This window comes from Salmo salar, chromosome 20 (assembly GCF_965601325.2).
Source record: "Salmo salar chromosome 20, fSalSal1, whole genome shotgun sequence".
In the NCBI taxonomy this organism is placed as follows: Eukaryota; Metazoa; Chordata; class Actinopteri; order Salmoniformes; family Salmonidae; genus Salmo; species Salmo salar.
The window spans coordinates 27,031,470-27,054,083 of NC_138310.1; the positions used below are offsets into that span (position 1 = coordinate 27,031,470).

A 22,614-nucleotide genomic window follows, 5' to 3' on the forward strand; every position below is an offset into this window, starting at 1 on the left:
CAGAGACCAAAATAACAAAGACACATAATTTAACCGTATTCACTGTTATCTCCTATTCTACAGCTGAACATGGCCAAAGACACCGAGTCAGTGCTGGAGGGATTTCTGGAGGGTCCTCTCAAATTCCCCCCCACTTACAAGTTTGATGTGGGGACAGATACATACGATACAAGGTTTGTGGTGACATGGGGGTCCACCTTGCACCTAAAGAACAAATTAGATGAGTGTTCTGATCATCACAGCTCTTACCCCCCCTGCTTTCTCTCTCTCGCTTTCTCTCTCTCTCTCAGTGGGAAGAAGCGTAAGCCTGCGTGGACAGACAGGATCCTGTGGCGTCTGAGGGCCACAGTTCCCTCTGGGCCGACCCCTAATGCTGGGAAGAGAGGCTCTATTTTAGGGCTGAGCAACGGGACCAAGGTCACCCAGCACTTCTACCGCAGTCACATGGAGTACATGGTCAGCGACCACAAGCCTGTCTCTTCCATCTTCACCCTCCAGGTGAGACACAGCCCCTCTCACTCTCTTTCCCCCTGTCGTGTCTTTGGCTATGCCGAATTAAGTGATATGACATGCTATTCTATAAAATAATTTTTCTGTAATTAATATTACCTGATTAAGCTAATCCGGTAGATAATAAACTACAAAGTCAGGGCACCACGAAGAATGTTTATAGAGCTGTTATCTTCTGAATGAACTCTTAAAGACCTAGTAATATTTTACATCAATAGCAGTCAATATTAATCGTCACCTTATTTCAGTCTCATCTGAACATCGTAGAATTCTTGGTTATCTTCACGAACCCTGGCTAACAAGTTGAATCAGCAATACAAAATTTGGTTTAATTATTTATTTACTAAATACCTAACTAATCACTGAATTACATATACACAGAATGCAAATTATGTCATACAGAAAACGTCTCTGGTGGACGGAGCCGACATGACAGCTGGTTACACAAAGGAAAGGGGGTTGGGTTTGAGTGAAAGAGCGGGAAGACTGAGGAACAAAGGGAGAAGCTATGCTATCGTAAATACAGTATCTTATGCATTCTAAATTACCGCCCATTTGGAAAAGGAAAATGCAATAAATATTTACTTTGAGCTGCGCCTCAATAGGTTGGTTGTAGATGGAAGGCCGTGTTGCCCAACAGAAATCTTCCTGTCCTCGGAAGAATGTCTCTGGTGGTAAACTGGATACGTTGTTGTCACGTCAGTCATATGAAGGAGACCAAGGCGCAGCGTGGGTATCTTTCCACATCATTTGTTTTAATGTGAAACTATGCAAGACATACAATAAACCATAAACAAAACAACAAACCGTGACGAAGAGGTGCAACATGCACTAACTCAAAATAATATCCCACAAAACACAAGTGGGAAAAGCAACTACTTAAATATGATCCCCAATTAGAGACAATGATGACCAGCTGCCTCTAATTGGGAATCACACAAAAACCCCAACATAGAAAAAATAAACTAGAAAATAACATAGAAAAATTAAAGTAGACAAAAACCCCCAGTCACGCCCTGACCTACTCTACCATAGAAAAATACGAGCTCTCTATGGTCAGGACATGACAGTACCCCCCCCCCAAAGGTGCGGACTCCGGCCGCAAAACCTGAAACCAAAAGGGAGGGTTGGGGGGGGGGGTGTCTAGTGTTGGTGGCGGCTCAGGTGCAGGACAAAGAACCTTCTCATCCCGCGGATCCTCCCGCATCGGAGGCGGTTCTGGTGCGGGACGAAGAACCTTCTCATCCTGCGGATCCACCAGCATAGGAGGCGGCTCTGGTGCAGGACGACGAACCCTCTCATCCTGCGAACCCGCCAGCATTGGTAGAGGCTCTGGACCGTCTCAGGAGGTTCCAGACTGCGGACCGTCTCAGGAGGTTCCGGACTGCGGACCGTCTCAGGAGGTTCCGGACTGCGGACCGTCTCAGGAGGTTCCGGACTGCGGACCGTCTCAGGAGGTTCCGGACTGCGGACCGTCTCAGGAGGTTCCGGACTGCGGACCGTCTCAGGAGGTTCCGGACTGCGGACCGGCTCAGGAGGTTCCGGACTGTGGACTGGAAACTGGACTGGACAACGATGACCAGCTGCCTCTAATTGGGAATCATATGAAAACCCCAACATAGAAAAAAGAAACTACAACATAACATAGAAAAATTAAACTAGACAAAACCTCCCAGTCACGCCCTGACCTACTCTACCATAGAAAAATACGAGCTCTCTATGGTCAGGATGTGACAGTTGTAGTATCGTCGTTGTGTGTTAGACTGGATCCGTCGTCCGGCCTTTCCTAGCCCACGTTTACAGCGGCCGCTCTTAACTCAACGGCTAGGAGGTATCACTTCTGTAGTGAATAAGAGTTCAAAGTTCATACCATTCGCAACCAAAGCTCACGCTGAGGTTAGCTTAGTTCTGTAGTTTACATGTTAGTCCTTTTAACGTGGAACCGTCGTCCTCGGAACAGCTTATTATCTGAATCCTTCTGACATCGGACCGTCGCCCTAATGTACCCGGAACAGCTTATTATCTGAATCCTTCTGACATCGGACCGTCGCCCTAATGTACCCGGAACAGCTTATTATCTGAATCCTTCTGACATCGGACCGTCGCCCTAATGTACCCGGAACAGCTTATTATCTGAATCCTTCTGACATCGGACCGTCGCCCTAATGTACCCGGAACAGAAAGTTATATTTTCGTAAAGGGCTATATATATAGGAGGGGAGAGAAGGGCGTGTTTCATAGTTTATAACCAATGTCTCTTCACATGGGCGGGCCACTGAGTGAGCAGAGCTCTAACCTTATGAAAACCCAATTCTCTCATTTGGAAGCTAAAATTCCATTTAATCTTTTCACAAATAGTTTCATATTTAAACATTTAAATTGCACAACAATTCCATGTGAGACTTTCCAAGATACAGTCTATGTCATCCTATCATTAATAAGAATGTCTCAGATGACAACCGAACTGACATCATATTCATTAAGTACCAACGCATATTTTCAACTGGTTGGATTACCAAAATATGGTTCCTTTCCTTTGATGTTGTGTTCTATTGATTATATACCATGATATTGACCTCCAGAATGCTGTGTGTAGTTCCCCTATAAGGTGGACATGCCCCTGGTGACGATCATGGTGGAGGATGAGTGGAACAGCATTGCAGATGCCACATGCACATTCAAGGCTGCACCTAATTTCGCTCGCAGCTCCTGGGACTGGATTGGGCTGTACAAGGTTCTCACTCTCAACCTTCTAGAGCAGATTTCAATGTTTAAAAAAGTGTGAAGTAACCCAGATAATGTGTCATGAAGTCATAATTAGCTAAGACATTAAGTGTTTTTGTAAAATCAGGAATTGGTGTTGCCTTTGCATCCCCAGGTGGGATTCAAACACCATAAGGACTATGTAGGCTATGTGTGGGCCAAGCAGGAGGAGGCAGATTACCATAGAGTAGAACACGAGGTAAGGGCGACTTTTAATAACAAACATGAATGAACTGGAGAACCTTGTCATGGTACTGTATCTTTATGTGTTTTGATTCTTCTCTCCCTCTTTTCCTGTCTTTACCTCTGCAGGTGACCTTTACTGAGGAAGAGTTGCCCAAGGGCTCAGGAGACTTCATCTTGTGTTACTATAGCAACAACACAAGCACCCTCGTGGGTGTGACAGAGCCTTTCCAGGTACTTACAGTGATGCTGTCTGGTTTTTATGGTAAATATATAAAACATTGAAGTATAATGGGATTGGTCATTTAACTCTCCTTTGGTTCTTCCACACCCATCTCCACTCCTTCATGTTGATCTACACCATTTCCTGTGCTACTTCCCTATGCTCTTCTTTTCCTTGGTCCTTCGCTCTTCTTTCTGTATCTCTTCCTCCTCTCCTCCTGTCCCTCATCTCTCCTCTGCAGATCCAGCTGCCCACCTCCAGCCCTGCCGGTAGCCCCTCTGAAGACAGCTCTGATTTCACCTCTGAGGACGACAGCAGCGTGGTTGGCGTGAATACCATGTCCCGCAGTCCCAGCCCCCGGAAAAAGAAACACAGAGCCCGACACAGCCATAGCCGCAGTCCCAGCCACAGCCGTAGCCGCAGTGGCAGCCCTGCGCTGCCCGAAATGAAGGGCCTCAAGATGCAGCCTGGCTCGGCCCACAACACCACAGATGGGGAGAAGGAGAAGGCCTCATCTGAGGCTGGGGATAGAGTGTTGTGATGGAGCCCCTGTTATTCTGCGCTCACATGACCAACTCTGTGTGGTTTCTTAGTACATGATGCACTGTATTGTATGTTTCCTTTATTGAAAATGTACATTTTCGGGTGCCATTTGTTTCAGGACTGGGGTTAGGCTTCTCGTACTGGAAGACTACTGTCTTGTGTGATTTTTCTTAAGCTGTTTTCAAATGTATATCTCCCTGTAGATTCTCTCATTCCTCTCACACTCTCTCTCGCTCTCTCACTCGGTCACTCTTCCCTCTCAGGTGTAGAAAATACAGGGAGTTTTTGGCTGATTTTAAGAGAACCTTACAGGGCAAATCATTACCAAATCTCAGGCAGAGGGAATTGGCCACCAAATGCATATTGCCAGTTGTTTCACAGATACTTTGAAGCAGCATAATATTTACCACTCTGTATCAGCCCTGGGGGCTTAGTCAGCAGGTTAGCATGTGTGACAGCATGAGCAAATGCTGTCTTTTGATGAGGTGAACGATTAGTTTGACTCCCAAAGGGAACATTCCTCGCAAATAGTAATAATCCCTATTTGCTTTAGCGCAAGTCCTGTCCTACATTTTGATACAGTATTGTGTCTGCTGCTACATATATTCTCTAAGGGACCTGGTCCACAAGTGAATTTTTATGAGTTTTGGATCCAAAAAAATGTAGAATCACCAGGAATTCATCAGAAAAGGAGTTTGATTTAGTAAATCTGTTCCAAAGTATTCCCACGAATAAAAAAAAAAGACATATGTGATTGGGTTTCAATGTAATCAAGGTATGAAATGTATGTTATTTTCTAATTTATTGTGGTCAATTCGCAGTGTACAAATTATTATTATTATGCTCCCGACCATCCGATCCAATAAAAATCGTCCAGCGGCTGAATCGAGTTGTCTACCCCTGCCTTAGGAATTGGGCCAAGGAGATGAAGATAGAGAGCCAACCCTTAATGAAATGTGATTCCAATAGCATCCATTGTGTTAGACAGAGTTCTAAATGCTAGGTGTAGTATACTACCAGTATATGGATACCTGCCCTTATTCATAAACCCTTGGCTTGACTGCATGGATCACTAAAATGCCATGATGAAGGGTACTGGTGTTTCCAGTTCTCTTATTTTCTTCCCTGCACTTCACCTCTCTTTTTCCCTCTTTCTCTCTCTCATGTCCCCTCTCCCTATTGGTGATAGTGATTAGCTGAAACTGTTCTGCCACTTGTAGTGATGTTGGATTGTTAGCCTGTGACCTCCAATGCAACACCCTAGACACTTTCTACCTATGGGCTGTTAGCTTAGGACAGTGTGTGCTGTTGTACTGTAACCTCATTGTGAGTGTGTTCATGTATGTATGCCACTGTATGAGTGTTTTATGACAGGGGTGTGTGTGTGTTTTGGGTTTACAAAAGTGAGTGTGTAATTGTGCATGACTGATAGTGAAGTGTGTATGTGCTTGCATGGTTTTCTGGACATACTGTACATTCAGGTACTGTGATTTTGTCCCGTTAAAAGTGCTGTTTTTGACTTTTGACTGTTTGGAAAAAATGTTATGACGACAGTGTAAACACAAAATGACATGTTAGATGTAGATACATAAGGAAAATGAAAGGCTGAATCAGTTTGCTTGCAGAACAGCAAGAAAGACCCTTTATTTCATCCTATTTAAACGATACAAAATACACTGTAGATAGTCTGAAGCTCATCCAAGGTAAATGATCAGTACTGCATATGTACAAGTGAAAATGGCTTTCTATTGTTGTTATCCATTGATTATGTGTATCAATCAATATAACTTCATTGATCCAAAGTATGGTTATAGAAAAGGTGATAAGGAAAGATCTGAAAATCTAATTCAATTGTCTTTTGCTATTTTTGTCTTTGGAAATGTCTCTCTCCCACATTATGTGGAATTTTAAATATATGAATAAGGAATGTTATTGAAAGCTTATAATGTGTTTAAAACATATGAGAGTAGGCTATGTACTGTATGTAAATGACAAATATCAAATAGAGAACATATGATAATCAATGCTAAAAATGATGCATATATTTTCTTATTTTATTGTGTCATATAAGAACCTGAATTCTGCTGGCAAGTGTGGGAGAAAAATGTTAAAGCAAAAGGGTTTAAAGTCAAAGTTCTATTTCATTTAATAGACTATATAGTGTATACACATTTGTTTTATATTTATTTTTATTTATTCATGCACACAACAGTTTTATGTGGAGGCAAAAAGAAACAACCTCTTTTGACTTTGTTTGTCTGTGATTTCAGATCAAATGTCATTTTTTAAAAAATTGTATTGTCTCTGCAAGCTTGTATGTGATTGGGATTAAAACAACTGGAAAACATTACAACATTGTAAGAGGCTTGAATTGGCTCGTTGTTGAATGTTGATATTAGAGGGTGTGTTGTGGACCCGTCCATGGGGGTCAGGGGAACGGCTCTCTGCTTTCCAGCTTAACACCTCTGTCATACACTTTGTTTAGAGAAAAAAAAAGAACACTCCTCTTTAAGCTGTACAGCTGGTCTGCTCTTTGAGTCTTTCTTGTTTTCAGTCGGCCAGATCAAAGAAGCATTTAGCTACACCCACAATAACATCTGCTAAATATGTGTATGTGACCAATAACATTTTATTTTATTTGACATTAATAAGGAACTAATTATATTGCAATACATTGATGTTGTTGCAGTATATTGTAAGAAACAGCTCTATTATAAAACACACAATGCCAAGACACCTCATTGTGTTGGGGGTGGTTTGTTACAGTGGAGAAGACCACTAGAAATGTTACGAAGGAAACATACGCTATGAGGTACTTTCAGTGTTGGTTGTTATTTAACAAAAACCAGGTCAGATCTACAATAGTCATTATAAGCTCATCACTAAGCTAAGGATCCTGGGACTAAACACCTCCCTCTGTAACTGGATCCTGGACTTCATGATGGGCCGCCCCCAGGTGGTGAGGGTAGGTAGCAACACATCTGCCACGCTGATCCTCAACACTGGAGCTCCCCAGGGGCTCAGTCCCCTCCTGTACTCCCTGTTCACCCACGACTGCATGGCCAGGCACAACTCCAACACCATCATTAAGTTTGCAGACGACACAACAGTGGTAGGCCTGATCACCGACAACGATGAGACAGCCTATAGGGAGGTCAGAGACCTGGCCGGGTGGTGCCAGAATAACAACCTATCCCTCAACGTAACCAAGACAAAGGAGATGATTGTGGGCTACAGGAAAAGGAGGACCGAGCATGCCCCCATTCTCATCGACAGGGCTGTAATGGAGCAGGTTAAGAGCTTCACGTTCCTTGGTGTCCACATCACCAACAAACTAGAATGGTCCAAACACACCAAGACAGTCGTGAAGAGGGCACGACAAAGCCTGTTCCCCCTCAGGAAACTAAAAAGATTTGGCATGGGTCCTGAGATCCTCAAAAGGTTCTACAGCTGCAACATCGAGAGCATCCTGGCTGGTTGCATCACTGCCTGGTACGGCAATTGCTCGGCCTCTACAGAGGGTAGTGCATACGGCCCAGTACATCACTGGGGCTAAGCTGTCTGCCATCCAGGACCTCTACACCAGGCAGTGTCAGAGGAAGGCCCTAAAAATTGTCAAAGACCCCAGCCACCCCAGTCATAGACTGTTCTCTCTACTACCGCGTGGCAAGCGGTACCAGAGTGCCAAGTCTAGGACAAAAAGGCTTCTCAACAGCTTTCACCCCCAATCCATAAGACTCCTGAACAGGTAATCAAATGGCTACCCAGACTAGTTGCATTGTGTGCCCCCTCAACCCCCCGCCCAACCCCTCTTTTTACACTGCTGTTACTCTGTTTATCATATATGCATAGTCACTTTAACTATACATTCATGTACATACTACCTCAATTGGCCCAACCAACCAGTGCTCCCGCACATTGGTTAACCGGGCTATCTGCATTGTGTTCCACCACCCACCAACCCCTCTTTTACGCTACTGCTACTCTCTGTTCATCATATATGCATAGTCACTTTAACCATATCTACATACTACCTCATTCAGCCTGACTAACCGGTGCCTGTATATAGCCTCGATACTTTTCATAGCCTCGCTACTGTATATAGCCTGTCTTTTTACTGTTGTTTTATTTCTTTACTTACCTATTTTCACATAATAAATTTTTTGCACTATTGGTTAGAACCTGTAAGTAAGCATTTCACTTTTTGGTCTACACCTGTTGTATTCGGCACACGTGACAAATAAACATTGCTAGCTAGCCATAAACAATATTTGTCAGCTAGAAACTTTATAAATAAACATTGGTAAGTGATGTACTTTTTTTCTCTCCAACCAACATACCTTAGTGAGCTAATATTATACCCTTTCAACATTGATTTTAAGACTGTTTAATCACGATTGCTGCTGGAAAGCAATGTATACAGACATTGATGGACCACATCAAATGGGCTAGCTAGCTAGCTAATATAGATCACGTCAATTTGGCTAGCTAACAGCTAGCTAGCGTTCAGTGGATAAACTATCTAGCTATTTAGCTATCTCTAAATATTGTTTGATTTGCTTGCCAGCTATGCCTAGTGATCACAGTAACTTAGTCAGACAGACAACTTTACCAGGCGGAGTTTAGACTCAAAATAAGGTACTTGCCGATGTCAAGCTCTTTTCAAAAGCCTTCTCTGATGAAGCAAGCTAAATGACACAAATTGTTTGCTAAGCTACATGCCGAATGGATAGGCCTATGCTACCCTCACGTAGCCTATCTAAAATGACATGATGTTTACTGATCATAAAAAGCATGCAGTTACTTTCTGAATAACTATGATATAGAGCTAAATGTGCACAATTGTTTTACATAGAATAATCGGAAATTAGTTGTTCTGATGAGCTCTTCAAGAGGTGATCATATTACAATCAAAGAATTGTAGCATTAATTTGACAATTCCTTGAGAACAGCATGCAGTTGTCAATGGTTTTAGCGGAGCTTGAGGTCTCCTTGCCCCCCAGAAGGCAAATAGAATGCTCTTCACCTTATTGTGACGCGTTATTGATAACGACCTATAGAAATGCATTTATTAATGTCTACTTTCATTTTGCCACATTTAATCTGTTACAGATACCTTAATGTATACTTTTAAATTATATTATGTGAGCTAAACATTTTAAAAAATGTACAAATGTTTTCCTTTTATAGATTACTAATGTTACTGTCCCCACTACAACAACAAAAATACTGAAATACATGTAATTTTGTCCTTGAAACATTTTATTGAAATACTGTAGAACTCAATGTATTCCTCTGGAGTACTGCACCTAATGGGGAGTGTCAATATGGCTGACCAGTGGCTTCAAAGCCACTCAATGGCAAATACATAGAATTAGTAATCCAGGGTTTATATACATCATTGGTTTGGACACTTACTAAATATAGAGAGACAATTTATTTGTACATCGTTACAACAGTGTATATATACATAATATAACATTTGTAATGTCTTTATTCTTCTGTGAGTGTAATGTTTACTGTTAATTTTTATTGTTTATTTCACTTTTGTATATGATCTACCTCACTTGCTTTGGCAATGTTAACATATGTTTCCCATGCCAATAAAGCCCCTTGAATTGAATTGAATTGACAAAGTCGCTGCATTGGCAACACTGCTCACGACACGACTTTATACAGTAACGCATGCTGACGTCGCGATACTCGAGTAGGACTCCCTGATGCAATACTAGCGAAGTGTTAGGCGATTTGGTTGTTAGGCGATTTGGTTGAGTGACACCAAACCAGGACTTTCCATTGCACGACATGGCACTACATGGTTTGGTTTGTATTGGAATAGATGTTTATTTTTAACTGATTTAGACATTATTCCAAGATTATTTCTTATCGGATACAATCTCCTAATAGAGATCACATGCGAAAAAGAGGAACGGTTCCCCCCCGAAAATATCTAAGTGGGACTGGTTGAGTAACTGTTATGGGCTTCATTGATACGAATCTCCTCTGTATGAAGCAAGTCTTAAATGAATGGGATTGGTGACACCAGATGTGATTTTTACCTATCCACTCCACGTAGCCTACATACATACAGTAAAGGCATGATGATAATAGAACACGATATTACATAACGAGGCAATGAGCACAACTCCCATACCTAATAGTGTTATGCTTGACTCCTCTGTGCAACCTGGACTCAGGGGTAGACTAGTCATAATATAATTAGAGGCTAACGTTTTTGTTATTTTTCTCAGAGCTGTGTGTAGGGGGAATGCCAGCTCTCTGTTCTCCCTGATGCAACACCGGGCTGGTGTTGAGGCAGAGGGGAACGTGGCAGGGCTATTGTGTCTCAGCCACATACCAGACACAATCGCTCTCAAAAAATGCTTTGTCATTCTGACTGGGGCAGCTGATATGAAGCAGGATGTTTGGATTTACACATGGCTTGATAATAATAGGATCGCAGTTGACTCATTGTCCCTCCTCTGCTCCAATTATATGACAATGAGTGAATGAGAAAAGTATCAAACTAAAGATGAGTTTGCAGATTCCTTTCAGATGTAATATGCCCTGCTTGTAACTAAGCACATTGTTTTGCAGATCACTTTTGCTGGCACAGATTCTGTTTGGTTTTCACTCGCACTGTACTTCACTCGCACAATACTTTTTGCTCCTAAATTGGGATGATTAACTCATTTCTGGCATGGTAGATGTTTATCTCTGTATTGCATGGCATTGAATGAGGGAGGGGTACCACTTTTGCTGTTGACTTCTAGTCACTAATATACACTGAGTGTACAAAACATTAGGAACACCTTCCTAATATTGAGTTGCACCCCCTTTTGCCCTCAGAACAGCCTCAATTTGTTGGGGCATGGACTCTACATTTTAGTGCCCCCTCCCCTTGAAGGTGGAGAGAAAAATCTTTTAACGTTATTGTTTTGCAATTCTACACCTTTTGACATGGGGCAGAAATAATTATTTGCAATTTTATTTCAGATTTCCTGCAAATATACTCATTTTTGCCATGGGACAGAGACAAATATGCAGTTTTATTTTTTTGCAATTCATACCATTTTGTCACAGGGTGGAGAGTTTTAAAGCTACTTTCCTGCAATTCTACACATTTTGACACGATTTATGCCATGTTAATGATATCTGAGTGAGAGTGACTAACAAAATCAATGGGGGCCCGCTGGAGGTCAGGGCCCCTTGCATGTGCCCTACGTGCCTGGTTGGTATTCGGCCATGATTGCTACAACTTTAGATAGCTGGCTAGACTAATTTACCAATCTAAAAATTGTTAGCTGATGTGGCTAATTGAGTGACTGTCGGTGACTGACAACAGAAAAATTGCTGATGCACAACCAAATTTTGAACTTGCACCTTATGTATTCTACCGCTCAACCGTAAATTGGAACCCCGACTGAGTTCCCCCCCAAAATGCAATAAATGTTGCAGTTTTAAAGCAAGTTTTTTTTTTAAAGTGACCGCTTATGCCTGGAGCTGGCCCTGTGCCCATTCGTCCTCTGAATGGCACACCTATACCAGTTTCAATTGTTTCAAGGCTTAAAAAGCCGTCGATTAACCTGTCTCCTCCCCTTCATATACACTGATTGAAGTAGCTTTAACAGGTGACATCAATAAGGGATCATAGCTTTCACCTGGTCAGTCTATGTCATGGAAGGACAGGTGGTCCTAATGTTTTGCACACTCAGTTTATATCTCAATATTGTGCTAAGCGGTCTAATTTGTATTTCTTGTAATCCTCTCTTTTAGCATCCTTACATTGAACCTAAACACCAATGCTGCACAACCCTGGCCCTGTAAAGGGTGCTGTAACCCTTCATTATCAGTAACAATGAGGAAATAATCCCACTCTTAATCCCACATTTTGAGAAAGAACAGAATGGAACATGTTGCAGGCTGAATGAAAGCCCCTCTTGATGCAAGACTAGAGGCAAGCCCAGGGCCATATTGGAGCCTTGTATTAGATAAATAACTTTGTGGGTGTCTGTGTTGGGTGTCATTATGTAGGTCAAGCAGTAATGCCAAACACACACCAGACATGCACACACTCATTCTTGACCTAGTCGACCATAACATGGTTAGCTCATGCATCCAGCTGTCCTGTGCCAGATTGGCCTTTAATTTAGTATGTATTGCTGAAGTGTTGTGCTGGATGTTTGTCATTTGATGCTGCAGATCTACAGTGCCTTGCTGTGGCCAGACCATCTGTGGTACAAATGTTATTCACTTGGTAATGGAGCCCTTTTCAACACATCCATGCCATCATGTTCCTAGGTATTGGAAGGAGTAAAAAGTACAGCTGGAAAGCTATACTGTACATGCAGACAGATTTCACGTGGCCCAGCAATCAATACTAGTGACAATGAATCCACCAGTGAATGAAAGCTGTGCTGGGTGAGTTGAGTAGAATGTCTAAAGTTATGTATTTTTCATCTCTCTTTGTTATGTCACTGATCTGACATGAACGGAGGTCCATTTAGAGTGCACCAAGTGCCCCCACTTTCTGATAATAACACGACATACAATATCTACCAGACAATAAAGTGCAAGTTAACGTTTTTAAAATCTTTAATGAATATGAATTCAAGATTAAGTGGACTGAAATAGGTGTCGATGCTCATTTTGGGGTGCCAGTACTCCTTATATTTTAGAGCCAATATTCTATAAGAGGTTCCATAACATTTGAAGTGCACACCGGTTCAAGCTCTTCTTATAAAGACATAAAACAGCCATCCAAAATGCGATTTACAGTTCTACCAACCGTTGCAATGATTAGGGACATACACACCCGGGAGCAACCTGATAAACCTGAAAATAAGTTTATGACAAAGTAAAATGGACGATCCTGCGTAGGCTGAGCGTGTTATCGCTTGCATAACTGAATTCCGGGTTTCACAAAAAGCCCCCATTTCACCATTCCCCTTCAGGCTAGATTGATCAGATCAGCCTCTCCGTTTTGTAACTAAATCAAAAGCCCTGGCTTTGAACATTGGATACCTTTTTGAGTGCAGATAACATTTACAATGTTTGTACATTGACGGATTTGCCGTTAGTTTGGTTTCAAAAAGTACTGAGGATGCACATTTCATAGCTGGACCCTGATCACCTGTTTGACCAACCTGTTTCTAAATTCGAAAGATTAGATGCCAAATACAATGTAATAAATCTGCAGTTTACAGTGTTCAAAGAAAAACGAAATGTGAAATGATAAAAATCCCCATCATTGCTTAATGCAAATAAATGTACTGTGCACATTTTTATTTTATTTAACTAGGCAAGTCAGTTATTAAGAACAAATTATTATTTACATTGACGGCATACATGGGACTCACAATCACGGCCGGTTGTGATATAACCTGAATTCGAACCAGGGAGTCTGTAGTGACCCCTCTAGCGCTGGGATGCATTGCCTTAGACCGCTGAGCCACTCGGGAGCCCAAAACATCAAAATAATACATACTTTTACAGAATTTTGTAAATTATATACAACATTATAGCCTACAAAACAACTGTATTCCTTGCTTTACCGTTTGTTTTTTATACCCCCTGCCCCTGAACATTTCTCTTGGTGACTGGTTATTCAGCTTGTACACTATAGACAGCTATAGGCTGTACTAAAGACTGTTGACCTGTTTTGCCATTAATTTATCGATGTGAAAATGCACTTTCACCATTTATTCCACCAATACAGGCAATTTATGTAGCTACAGGAAAACTCGGTAGCAATATTGTGGCCTAATTAATGTAGTTTCCCTAAAAGTGCATATATGAATAAACAACGGCTGATGCAATCGAATCCTACAACGATGACTCGAGAAATAGGATGAGGAACCACGATACCCAAAACCTTTGCTGTCAGTAGAGCCACCTGGTCAATGGTGGTTTTCTCTCGAAGGGATACAGCTTTTGTAAAAAATTGACTTTCCGTAGCAGGTTTAGAATAATTTACGCAACAGTTTAGGATAATTAATGTAGCCGGTTGGGGGGAATAGGTTAAGGTTAGGGTTAGCTAGAATGCACCAAAACAACTTTTGACGTCAATTCGACAAAAGCAATATACAATCTAGACATAGGTGTCAATGGTTGGTTCCACCCCCACGTGTAATACGGTTTCGTCAAACGCTCCCTACGCTGTAGGCTGGACAATTGAACGAGTCAAAATTTACCCAAGCCAGTGACGTTTCTGAATTTGTGAATAAATACTCGAGCGCCACGAACGAAAGATCGTGAATGCATGACATGAACTGACTGAGGAGAAGTCGCAGGAGGACACGATTAATTAATTAATAAAAGCCACAACATTTTGCTAGGTACGGCATTACTTTATTTTATCTGCCAAACGAAGAACGCTAACAATGATGAACGGACAGATGAACGGTTTTCATAACTCCCTTATTGACGAGGACTGCTTCCTATTCACCTCTGAGTCGGTAGGAGAAGGACACCCTGGTAAGACCTAACTAGCTACAAATACCCCCTATAATAAAAACACAACTTTGCTGTGTACCTATTTATTTAGATATAGGTAACAAACGTTAGCTTGCTAGCACACATGCAAGTCGGTGGTGCTTAGCCTAGTTTGCTAGCTAACATGCTTAGCTAACTACCTGCAGATCAAACCATATTGCATAAAAGCCGCATGTGAGGCCCAACGGCATGCTTCTTGGTTTATTAGCAAGCTAACGTTGGCTACTTTGCTGTGCGTTGTTAACATGGCCTATATTAGGCAATAATATCCGTCCTAGGGATTGAGTCGCGTAAAAAAAATGTATGTTCTCGAGTCGTCATAAGTATGCCTAGAACGCTTTTGCCCGGACCGAGCCATAATATTTAGAAGATTCGGACAATTTTGCGCGCGTGCTCTCGGGGAACGAGATCTATACTAGCGTTTGATGCTATGTAAAGACCTCTAAAGAGACTCTATTAATTGTTCCACCCTCGTCTCAAAGACGTCCAAACATATACGTTTTTATTTACACGTGAATCCGCGGAAATGGTGGCGGGTTTAGCCCCATTGCACGGCTGCGAGTACAAGGTGTTCCCCGCTTCAGCCTCTCCCACCATCGCCATAATCCTGAGATATGGTACAGCATGTGTATAACTGCAGTCAGTAGACCACTGCGTAGCCTGTCATGCAATCGCGCCAAGCATAATCCAAACAGAAGAGCACTACAATTATTCCCATCAGTGTCATGCCAGACGATTTACATGTTCTGTTCAACAACCAACGTTGTACAAATGTCTGTGTAGGCTTGTGAACTAGTGGTGCCAACTCTAGTCTTCCCTTTTTATATATAGATAAGATTTGCGACCAGATCAGTGATGCAGTGCTTGACGCCCATCTCAAACAGGATCCTGATGCCAAAGTTGCTTGTGGTAAGAAAAATGACCTCTGTATGATGCAACTTCTAGCTGCACTGGAGTCAGCTATGACCACATCAATGAGGCAGCTCATTAAACTCTTGATGCATCTTGTTAATGTGTAGTAGGTCTATATTATGGCAACATTCCCCTGAGTTTTTCCCAGATGAGTATTGATGATGTGTCCTCTGAAAGGATGTGGTTATGTACTCTTCCCCTTCCACCATTCTCAGAGACTGTTGCTAAGACTGGGATGATCCTGCTGGCAGGTGAGGTGACATCGCGTGCTACAGTGGACTATCAGAAGGTTGTTCGCGACACCATCCGCCACATCGGATACGATGACTCCTCCAAAGGTTTTGACTATAAGACCTGCAACGTGCTGGTGGCCCTAGAGCAGCAATCTCCAGACATCGCCCAGGGTGTTCACATCGACCGCAATGAGGAGGATATAGGGGCAGGGGACCAGGTAAGTGTTGGGATGCAGAGGACTGCTGCAGTAGCAGTATTAGCTGTACATTTATCTGACTGCTATATGTGCAGCTTTCCTTTCTGATGTAACAGTTCTATGTGAACTATCCTCAGGGCCTGATGTTTGGTTATGCTACTGATGAGACTGAGGAGTGCATGCCCCTCACTATTATGCTCGCTCACAAGCTCAATGCTAAAATGGCTGAACTGCGTCGCAATGGCACCCTGCCCTGGCTCCGGCCTGACTCCAAGACCCAGGTAGGCTGCCAGTGTGTAATTGATAGGCAATTTACATTAGGGTAACTTGAGAAAGTGCCTGTGAAACTAGTTTGTTTTAGTTTATTTATCACGCATCAGATAAGTGAATAAGAAAAGTAATATTGCACTCTTTCCAACCTAGTTTGTGGCCAGCAGTATCTCCAGCATTGAACTAGTTTTAATCCATACCTGCTGTTGTACCACCCTGCTGACGTTCTCTCTGTGTAGGTGACAGTTCAGTACCGCCAGGACCGTGGCACCATGCTGCCAGTGCGTGTCCACACCATCGTGGTCTCTGTGCAGCATGATGAGGACATCTGCCTGGATGAGATGCGTGATGCTCTGAAGGAGAATGTCGTCAAAGCTGTCGTGCCCTGCATTTACCTGGATGATGACACCATCTATCACATGCAACCCAGTGGACGCTTTGTCATCGGAGGCCCACAGGTGAGACTAAGGGGTGGAGGTAGAACTGGGCATCTAGAACCTGGAACTCTGAGCTTTTGGTGGGGGGGGGGGGGCGGGCTAAAGTAACTTTGATTATGAGATTAAAAAAAAAAAAAAAAAAAAAAATGTTTTAGTACTGTTAGAATTATAGTACCAGTCCTAACTTTTGACACCTATTCATTCAAGGGTTTTTCTTTATTTTAGCAATTTGTAGAATAACGTTTGACTGGTACTGTATGTCTTGGTAAAAGAATGACCATGAACTATTCATCCGTTTCCTTGCAGGGTGATGCTGGCCTGACGGGCCGTAAGATCATTGTTGACACTTATGGAGGCTGGGGAGCCCATGGTGGAGGAGCCTTCTCAGGGAAGGACTACACTAAGGTGGACCGCTCTGCTGCCTACGCTGCCCGCTGGGTGGCCAAGTCTCTGGTTAAGGCGGAGCTGTGCAAGAGGGTCCTGGTCCAGGTAAGGGCAGGGTGATATTGATACACCTCATGCACAGAAATCATAGGCGCGAAGGGGTGCCACAAAATCAAACCTAAAGTCTGCTGTATGTTTCTTCATCCATCTATGCTACATCAGGTTGCTTATGCCATCGGAGTGGCACACCCCCTCTCAATCTCCATTTTCCACTATGGCACATCCCAGAAGAGTGAGAGGGAGCTGCTGGACATCGTCAAGAAGAACTTTGACCTTCGTCCTGGTGTCATTGTCAGGTAAAGTATATGCCTCTATCCGAATCGCCCTCATGTTACTCACGCTTCCTGTCTTTCTGTTCTGCCTAAACTATCACAGCCAGTGTTCAGAGATGGTTCTAACCCTTTACTGTATGTTTACTGCTTTCTGTTTGGCTTTGTCAATCAGGGCTTGTGATCAGTTTGCCAAATCTGATATTCTACCCCTTTCGCACCCAACCAGTCTTGCTTGCAATGCCAGTACAGTATGTAATGTTAAAGCTTGGCGCATTGTCTCTTCTGCTAGATGGCATGCTTAATTACCCAGCATGACTAAAGGTTTCCTGCTCATCCAATTGGAAGGTCATAGGGTTGTCAGACCTTGTTAAAGTTCAATGCCATTTATAAATGAGATCAGTGTGCTTTCCATCTCCAAGCTGCAGTCCCTACACTGCTCAAGGATGAGTTGATTGGCAGGGTAAGTGTCAAAGCTTCACTCACCCCTCTTTACAAGCTGGCCTAATGAACCCTTCTGATCATGGTTTTCTTGCTGTGGCTTGACACTCCCTATTGGCTGGTTTGAGTGTTATAACTGTTGCTCTGAGGTCATTTCCTGTGACAGGCCTCTAAAATGAATCGATTGTGTATTCCAGGGAGCTGGAGCTGAAGAAGCCAATGTATCAGAGGACCGCAGCCTATGGCCACTTTGGCCGGGAATCCTTCCCATGGGAGGTGCCCAAAAAGCTCAAATACTAAACCTGTCAAGCTTTTCCCCAGGCCTGTTGGTGTATACTACAGAGAAGCCTGCATGGTCTTGGGGTGAAAGGCCCTTTAAACCCCCTTCCCTCTTTAATGGCATATTAAAACCTGATCTACCCCTCCACCTTTCCTTAAAATGCACCCCCCCCTTCTAACTCCGCTCTGTCATCTGTACTGTCTTTTTGCTGTTAGTAGTATAAGCTCTAATGTTCTCAAATATTTCAGGAAAGTAATGTTAAGAGAATAAAAGGGTGTTAGCTAGCTACCTGAATCACTGAAATGTGCTTCATTGTCCCCTTTGAGGAGGTCCTGAAGTACCCTGGTCTTCTACTGATGTCCCTCACACTAGAACTCGTAGCCCCTGCCCAGCCTTAACCAAACTGCAGTATTTACAGTTTCTTAGTATCTGGGCTTAACTGTCCTTATACTTCATCAGTTTGGGAATATTTTGCTACCGTTAAGTCTAATGACTTAACAGGGTTACACGTTTATGTTCATTTACTGGTGCTATGGATGTAAGGGACACCGCTCGAAGCAAACAGTTTAGGGAAGCAGTATTGATTGGGGATCCCCATTAGCTACTCTTCCTGGGGTCCAAACAGTAATGCCCCAATCTTTCCTTTTAGTGTAGACTTTGTTGTTAGTCTGGTTTTGTGACCCCCCCCCTAATCCCTCACCTTTTCAAGATTTAACTTCAATTATCCTTGTGGAGGATATAAAAAGGGCACGTTTTAAGGGTCAGTGGGTGCTGTTTTTCAAAAATGCTATGCATTGCATGCTGAGTAACAAACACATTTTTATTGTCAAGTTCTTGAATAAGCAGAGTAAAGTCTCAGATGCCCCTGCAGATGTCTGTGCTGTTTTCTGACGTAATACAGAAAAGTCAGAAGCTGCTATGTCACTGCGACGGTTTGTAGGGGTGTTTGATTTTATACTTAGTCATTTAAAATATTCTCATTGGATTGTCCTAATGTTGAAGTTTCAATTTTAAACAACTCCTTCAAAAGGTAGTTTAATTTCCTTCTGTTTTTATTTACATTTTATAAAATGGTTTAAGGTCAATACCCTCCTTCCTTGGGTATTGGTGGCAGTTGTAGCTACAAAGAAACCACAATTTTTATCCTGAAGGAGAGCTGTCTTTGCCACAATACATAGCTCTTACTACTGGCAAACAATATTAAATAAACTTTTTTTAAATATATTTATTTGTTCTCTGAAAGTTGCCATGGCTTCAGAAGGCAGCTTAAAGGTTTTAATCACATTTTGACTTGACTGAATGCCATAAATAAGTTGAAACATTTTTCAGTGTTTCTCTCGTGGTTCCAAAGTGTCATACAGAAAAGCTTTGGTCTGCTTCCACAGGGAACTGTCACTGGCTGATGTGATGAGTGTTGCTGTTTTGACCACAGATTATTTTGGGTGTGATTGTATTAACCATACAAGTCTACTGTTCGCCTAACTCCCCCACCTTATCCTTACATTAAGAGATGGCAAAGTTTGGCTGGTGTTGTACAGAGAAACCAGCCTTGTTTACAAGCTGTCTCTTGTATGGATGGGGTTTCCCTTGGAGCTTTGGTTTTGTTTCCTGTTACCACTCGAAGACTAGTCTGCTGGCTACTGTGAGTAAGAGTGCCTTTTCTATTTCCTCCCCCAATCCCTGTATTGAACCCATTTCTTCCTTCCTGTTCTCTATCAACATGCATCTGACATCCTGAGGAACAGGTAGCTTGTCTCAATTGTCTTCAGAGGTTGGCTACTGATTCCTCATGTCAAAGATCTGAAATAAATGACTACTTTCCTTCATGAAGCATGTTTCTGGTGTCTCATTCCTTGTCTTTTTAATTTTATTTTTTACTGTATTTGATTTGTCTGTCTAGCTAGGTCTTTGTGCACAATTGTTTGACCAGTGCTGCCACAGTCATAAGTAGCTAATGGTGTTATTAGTTGGGTCAATCGTGGGGGGTGAACAAATAGTGTTGGAGTAATATAAAGTAACACATTGTAATTTGCCATAATCCCATGTTTCTGGGTATTTAAGCCATGGGGACCACCTGCTGTTCTATAACTGATTACGCAGCAGAGCTGTTAACCTGAAATGCCATCTGGATGCTACTGCTCTTTTATGTCGTATCTTGCCTTAAGGTGATCCCACCCAAGTCCTTGACAGTTTCATGGTGGCTGTGCAAGGGTGTTTTCCCCCAATAGCGACTTGTTAGGATGACTATTTAGTCAAGACAAATATTATGAGAAATTGCACATCCTGTATAGTGTACCAGCTTGACTTCCTCAACACTTGATGGGTTACCTACTTAAAATATGACCACCTGATGCTTTTCTCTGAGTATCTTTCATACTTAAATTAATCCAGGATCAAGTTGAAGGGCAAACAATCGTCAGGATAAGAGCTTCTCTTGCGATCTTTACTGTTACCCAATCACCTCACAGAATGCGCACACACCTCCTTGGACCACTGACAGAAATAATTCCTTCAGGCAGGGTGTACAGTAAGGTTACCAAGACAATGACTTGTTTTACCTACAGGTGTGTAGCAACTGATAATGTGCATAATGTAAACTTAATTATTCAGTGATTACATTGTCCTAAAACACTTAATTAGTGTAATGACCTAATCACTCATGGCATGCTTAAGTGTCACACTGGAACACTATTTACATGCCACAACTAGGGTTGGAAAGGGCGGGTATGTAGCTGGAAATGTTATGTTTACCAGTAAACTACCAGAATTGTGGTATCTTTTCAAGGACTGTATGTACTCTATCACAAGACATCTAGTGTCCCTTTAGGTTATTAGGATTTTTATACCTTGAGACATGCATTGTGTATGTGTGCCATTCAGAGGGTGAATGGGCAAGACAAAATAATGAAGTGCCTTTGAACATATTATGGTAGTAGGCGTCGGGCCCACCGGTTTGCGTGTCAACTGCAATGCTGCTGGGTTTTTCACGCTGAAGTTTCATGTGTATCAAGAATGGTCCACCACCCAAAGAACATTTAGCCAACTTGACACGTGGGAAGCATTGGAGTCAACATGGGCTGCATCCCTGTGTAAAGCTTTTGACACCTTGAGTCCATGCCCTGATGAATTGAGGCTGTTGTGGGCAAAAGGGGGTGAAACTCAATGTTGGGAAGGTGTTCCTAATGTTTGGTATACTCAGTTTAAGAAATGAATATGATCCAAAAAAATACAATGACAAACCTGTAAAATATTTTCCTGAATATAATTTAGTGAATACTGTTGGTGTTTGAGGGTTTCAGCATGAAACCCTCCTTAATATTTGACACTTTACTATGCGTTGGTTTCAAATTGCTGGCAGTAGTGAAAAACGTATGCATTTCCGTTCTGACAGAGTGGAGACATGTCAACCCCCCTCAGGTGGAACCATTCCAGCCAATGAGAGGGCAGATACAGTGTGTGTGTGTGAACAGGCACAACTCTGATATAAAGAATGAGGGGTGTTCTATAGCAAAGTTATTTCACGTTCATCGACCTCATGAATATGCATAGCCCTTGAATTTCAACGGGGACAACTCCAATATAAAGTGTTTTCTCAAAGTTGCTGGGATGTCATGTGCATCATACTTACTGTGTATCAGTACACTCATAACCTAAGCATTATGAAACCTCCAGGGGACCATGAAACAATGTCCCATGAACATCCTAAAAACGTTCTCAGGAACTAGAACGTCTTAAATATTCCTGGGACAAACCAGGAACTAGACAAAACCTCCAGGGGACCATGACACAATGTCCTAACCACTTTAGGCGACCATTTCGTGATGTTTTGGGGAAGTCCTAAAGACTAATTTTTGTTTTCTGGGTTATATCTATAAAAAACATTGCATTAAGATTTTAGTAGTAGTTTGCTAAAAGATTTGATGCACAAACACACACACACTCTCTCATTTACACAGACTCACTCAATAACTGACGGCCTCACTGATTCACTGACTGACTGGGGTTGTGGGTGTGTATTGGGGGGTCAATTGTGTAATTTGAAAGTCTTGTTATTACTGCTAAAGTCAGGTTTAGAGCTATGATTTAGGAATAGGGTTTGGTGTATAGTCTGCTACTAGTGAAGAATAATACTTGATATGCATGAAAATAAAGAGTGAATATTAAATTATTAGTTAAAGTTCTTACACTATTCATGGATTTTTTTCCCCCCCCACATATTGTAATAATCAACACAATGTCATAATTATTACATTATGTGCAAAAACGTTATTTCGTTATGCGTTCATTTTTATTACATTATTGGCAATTTATTACATTATAAATGCATTATCAAATTAGCAGCTATTACATTATTGGCATTTTATTACATTATCAGTTGCTACAATGGTACAAACTGTAAATCCCTGCTTTACATT

At 42.1% G+C, this 22,614-nt stretch overlaps 2 protein-coding genes across 4 annotated transcripts in view; both read left to right on the forward strand.

The window, feature by feature from the left end:
* LOC106580349 (phosphatidylinositol 4,5-bisphosphate 5-phosphatase A) overlaps positions 1–6,575 on the forward strand; it is a 34,670-nt gene extending 28,095 nt beyond the window's left edge. For all 3 annotated transcript variants that reach the window (XM_014161291.3, XM_014161292.3, XM_014161288.3), the window contains 6 exons: positions 64–173; positions 291–498; positions 3,107–3,244; positions 3,389–3,472; positions 3,586–3,690; positions 3,921–6,575. In XM_014161291.3, the coding sequence (XP_014016766.1) occupies positions 64–173; positions 291–498; positions 3,107–3,244; positions 3,389–3,472; positions 3,586–3,690; positions 3,921–4,220 (945 nt within the window). In that variant the 3' untranslated portion in view covers positions 4,221–6,575. The remainder of the gene's footprint in view (positions 1–63; positions 174–290; positions 499–3,106; positions 3,245–3,388; positions 3,473–3,585; positions 3,691–3,920) is intronic.
* A 7,800-nt stretch (positions 6,576–14,375) lies between these two features.
* LOC106580346 (S-adenosylmethionine synthase) lies at positions 14,376–20,029 on the forward strand. Its single transcript, XM_014161279.3, has 8 exons — positions 14,376–14,698; positions 15,548–15,625; positions 15,844–16,079; positions 16,196–16,339; positions 16,568–16,786; positions 17,072–17,254; positions 17,372–17,505; positions 18,117–20,029. The coding sequence occupies exons 1-8, from the start codon at positions 14,605–14,607 to the stop codon at positions 18,217–18,219; spliced, it is 1,191 nt and encodes a 396-aa protein (XP_014016754.3). The 5' UTR covers positions 14,376–14,604; the 3' UTR covers positions 18,220–20,029.
* Positions 20,030–22,614: the final 2,585 nt, after the last annotated feature.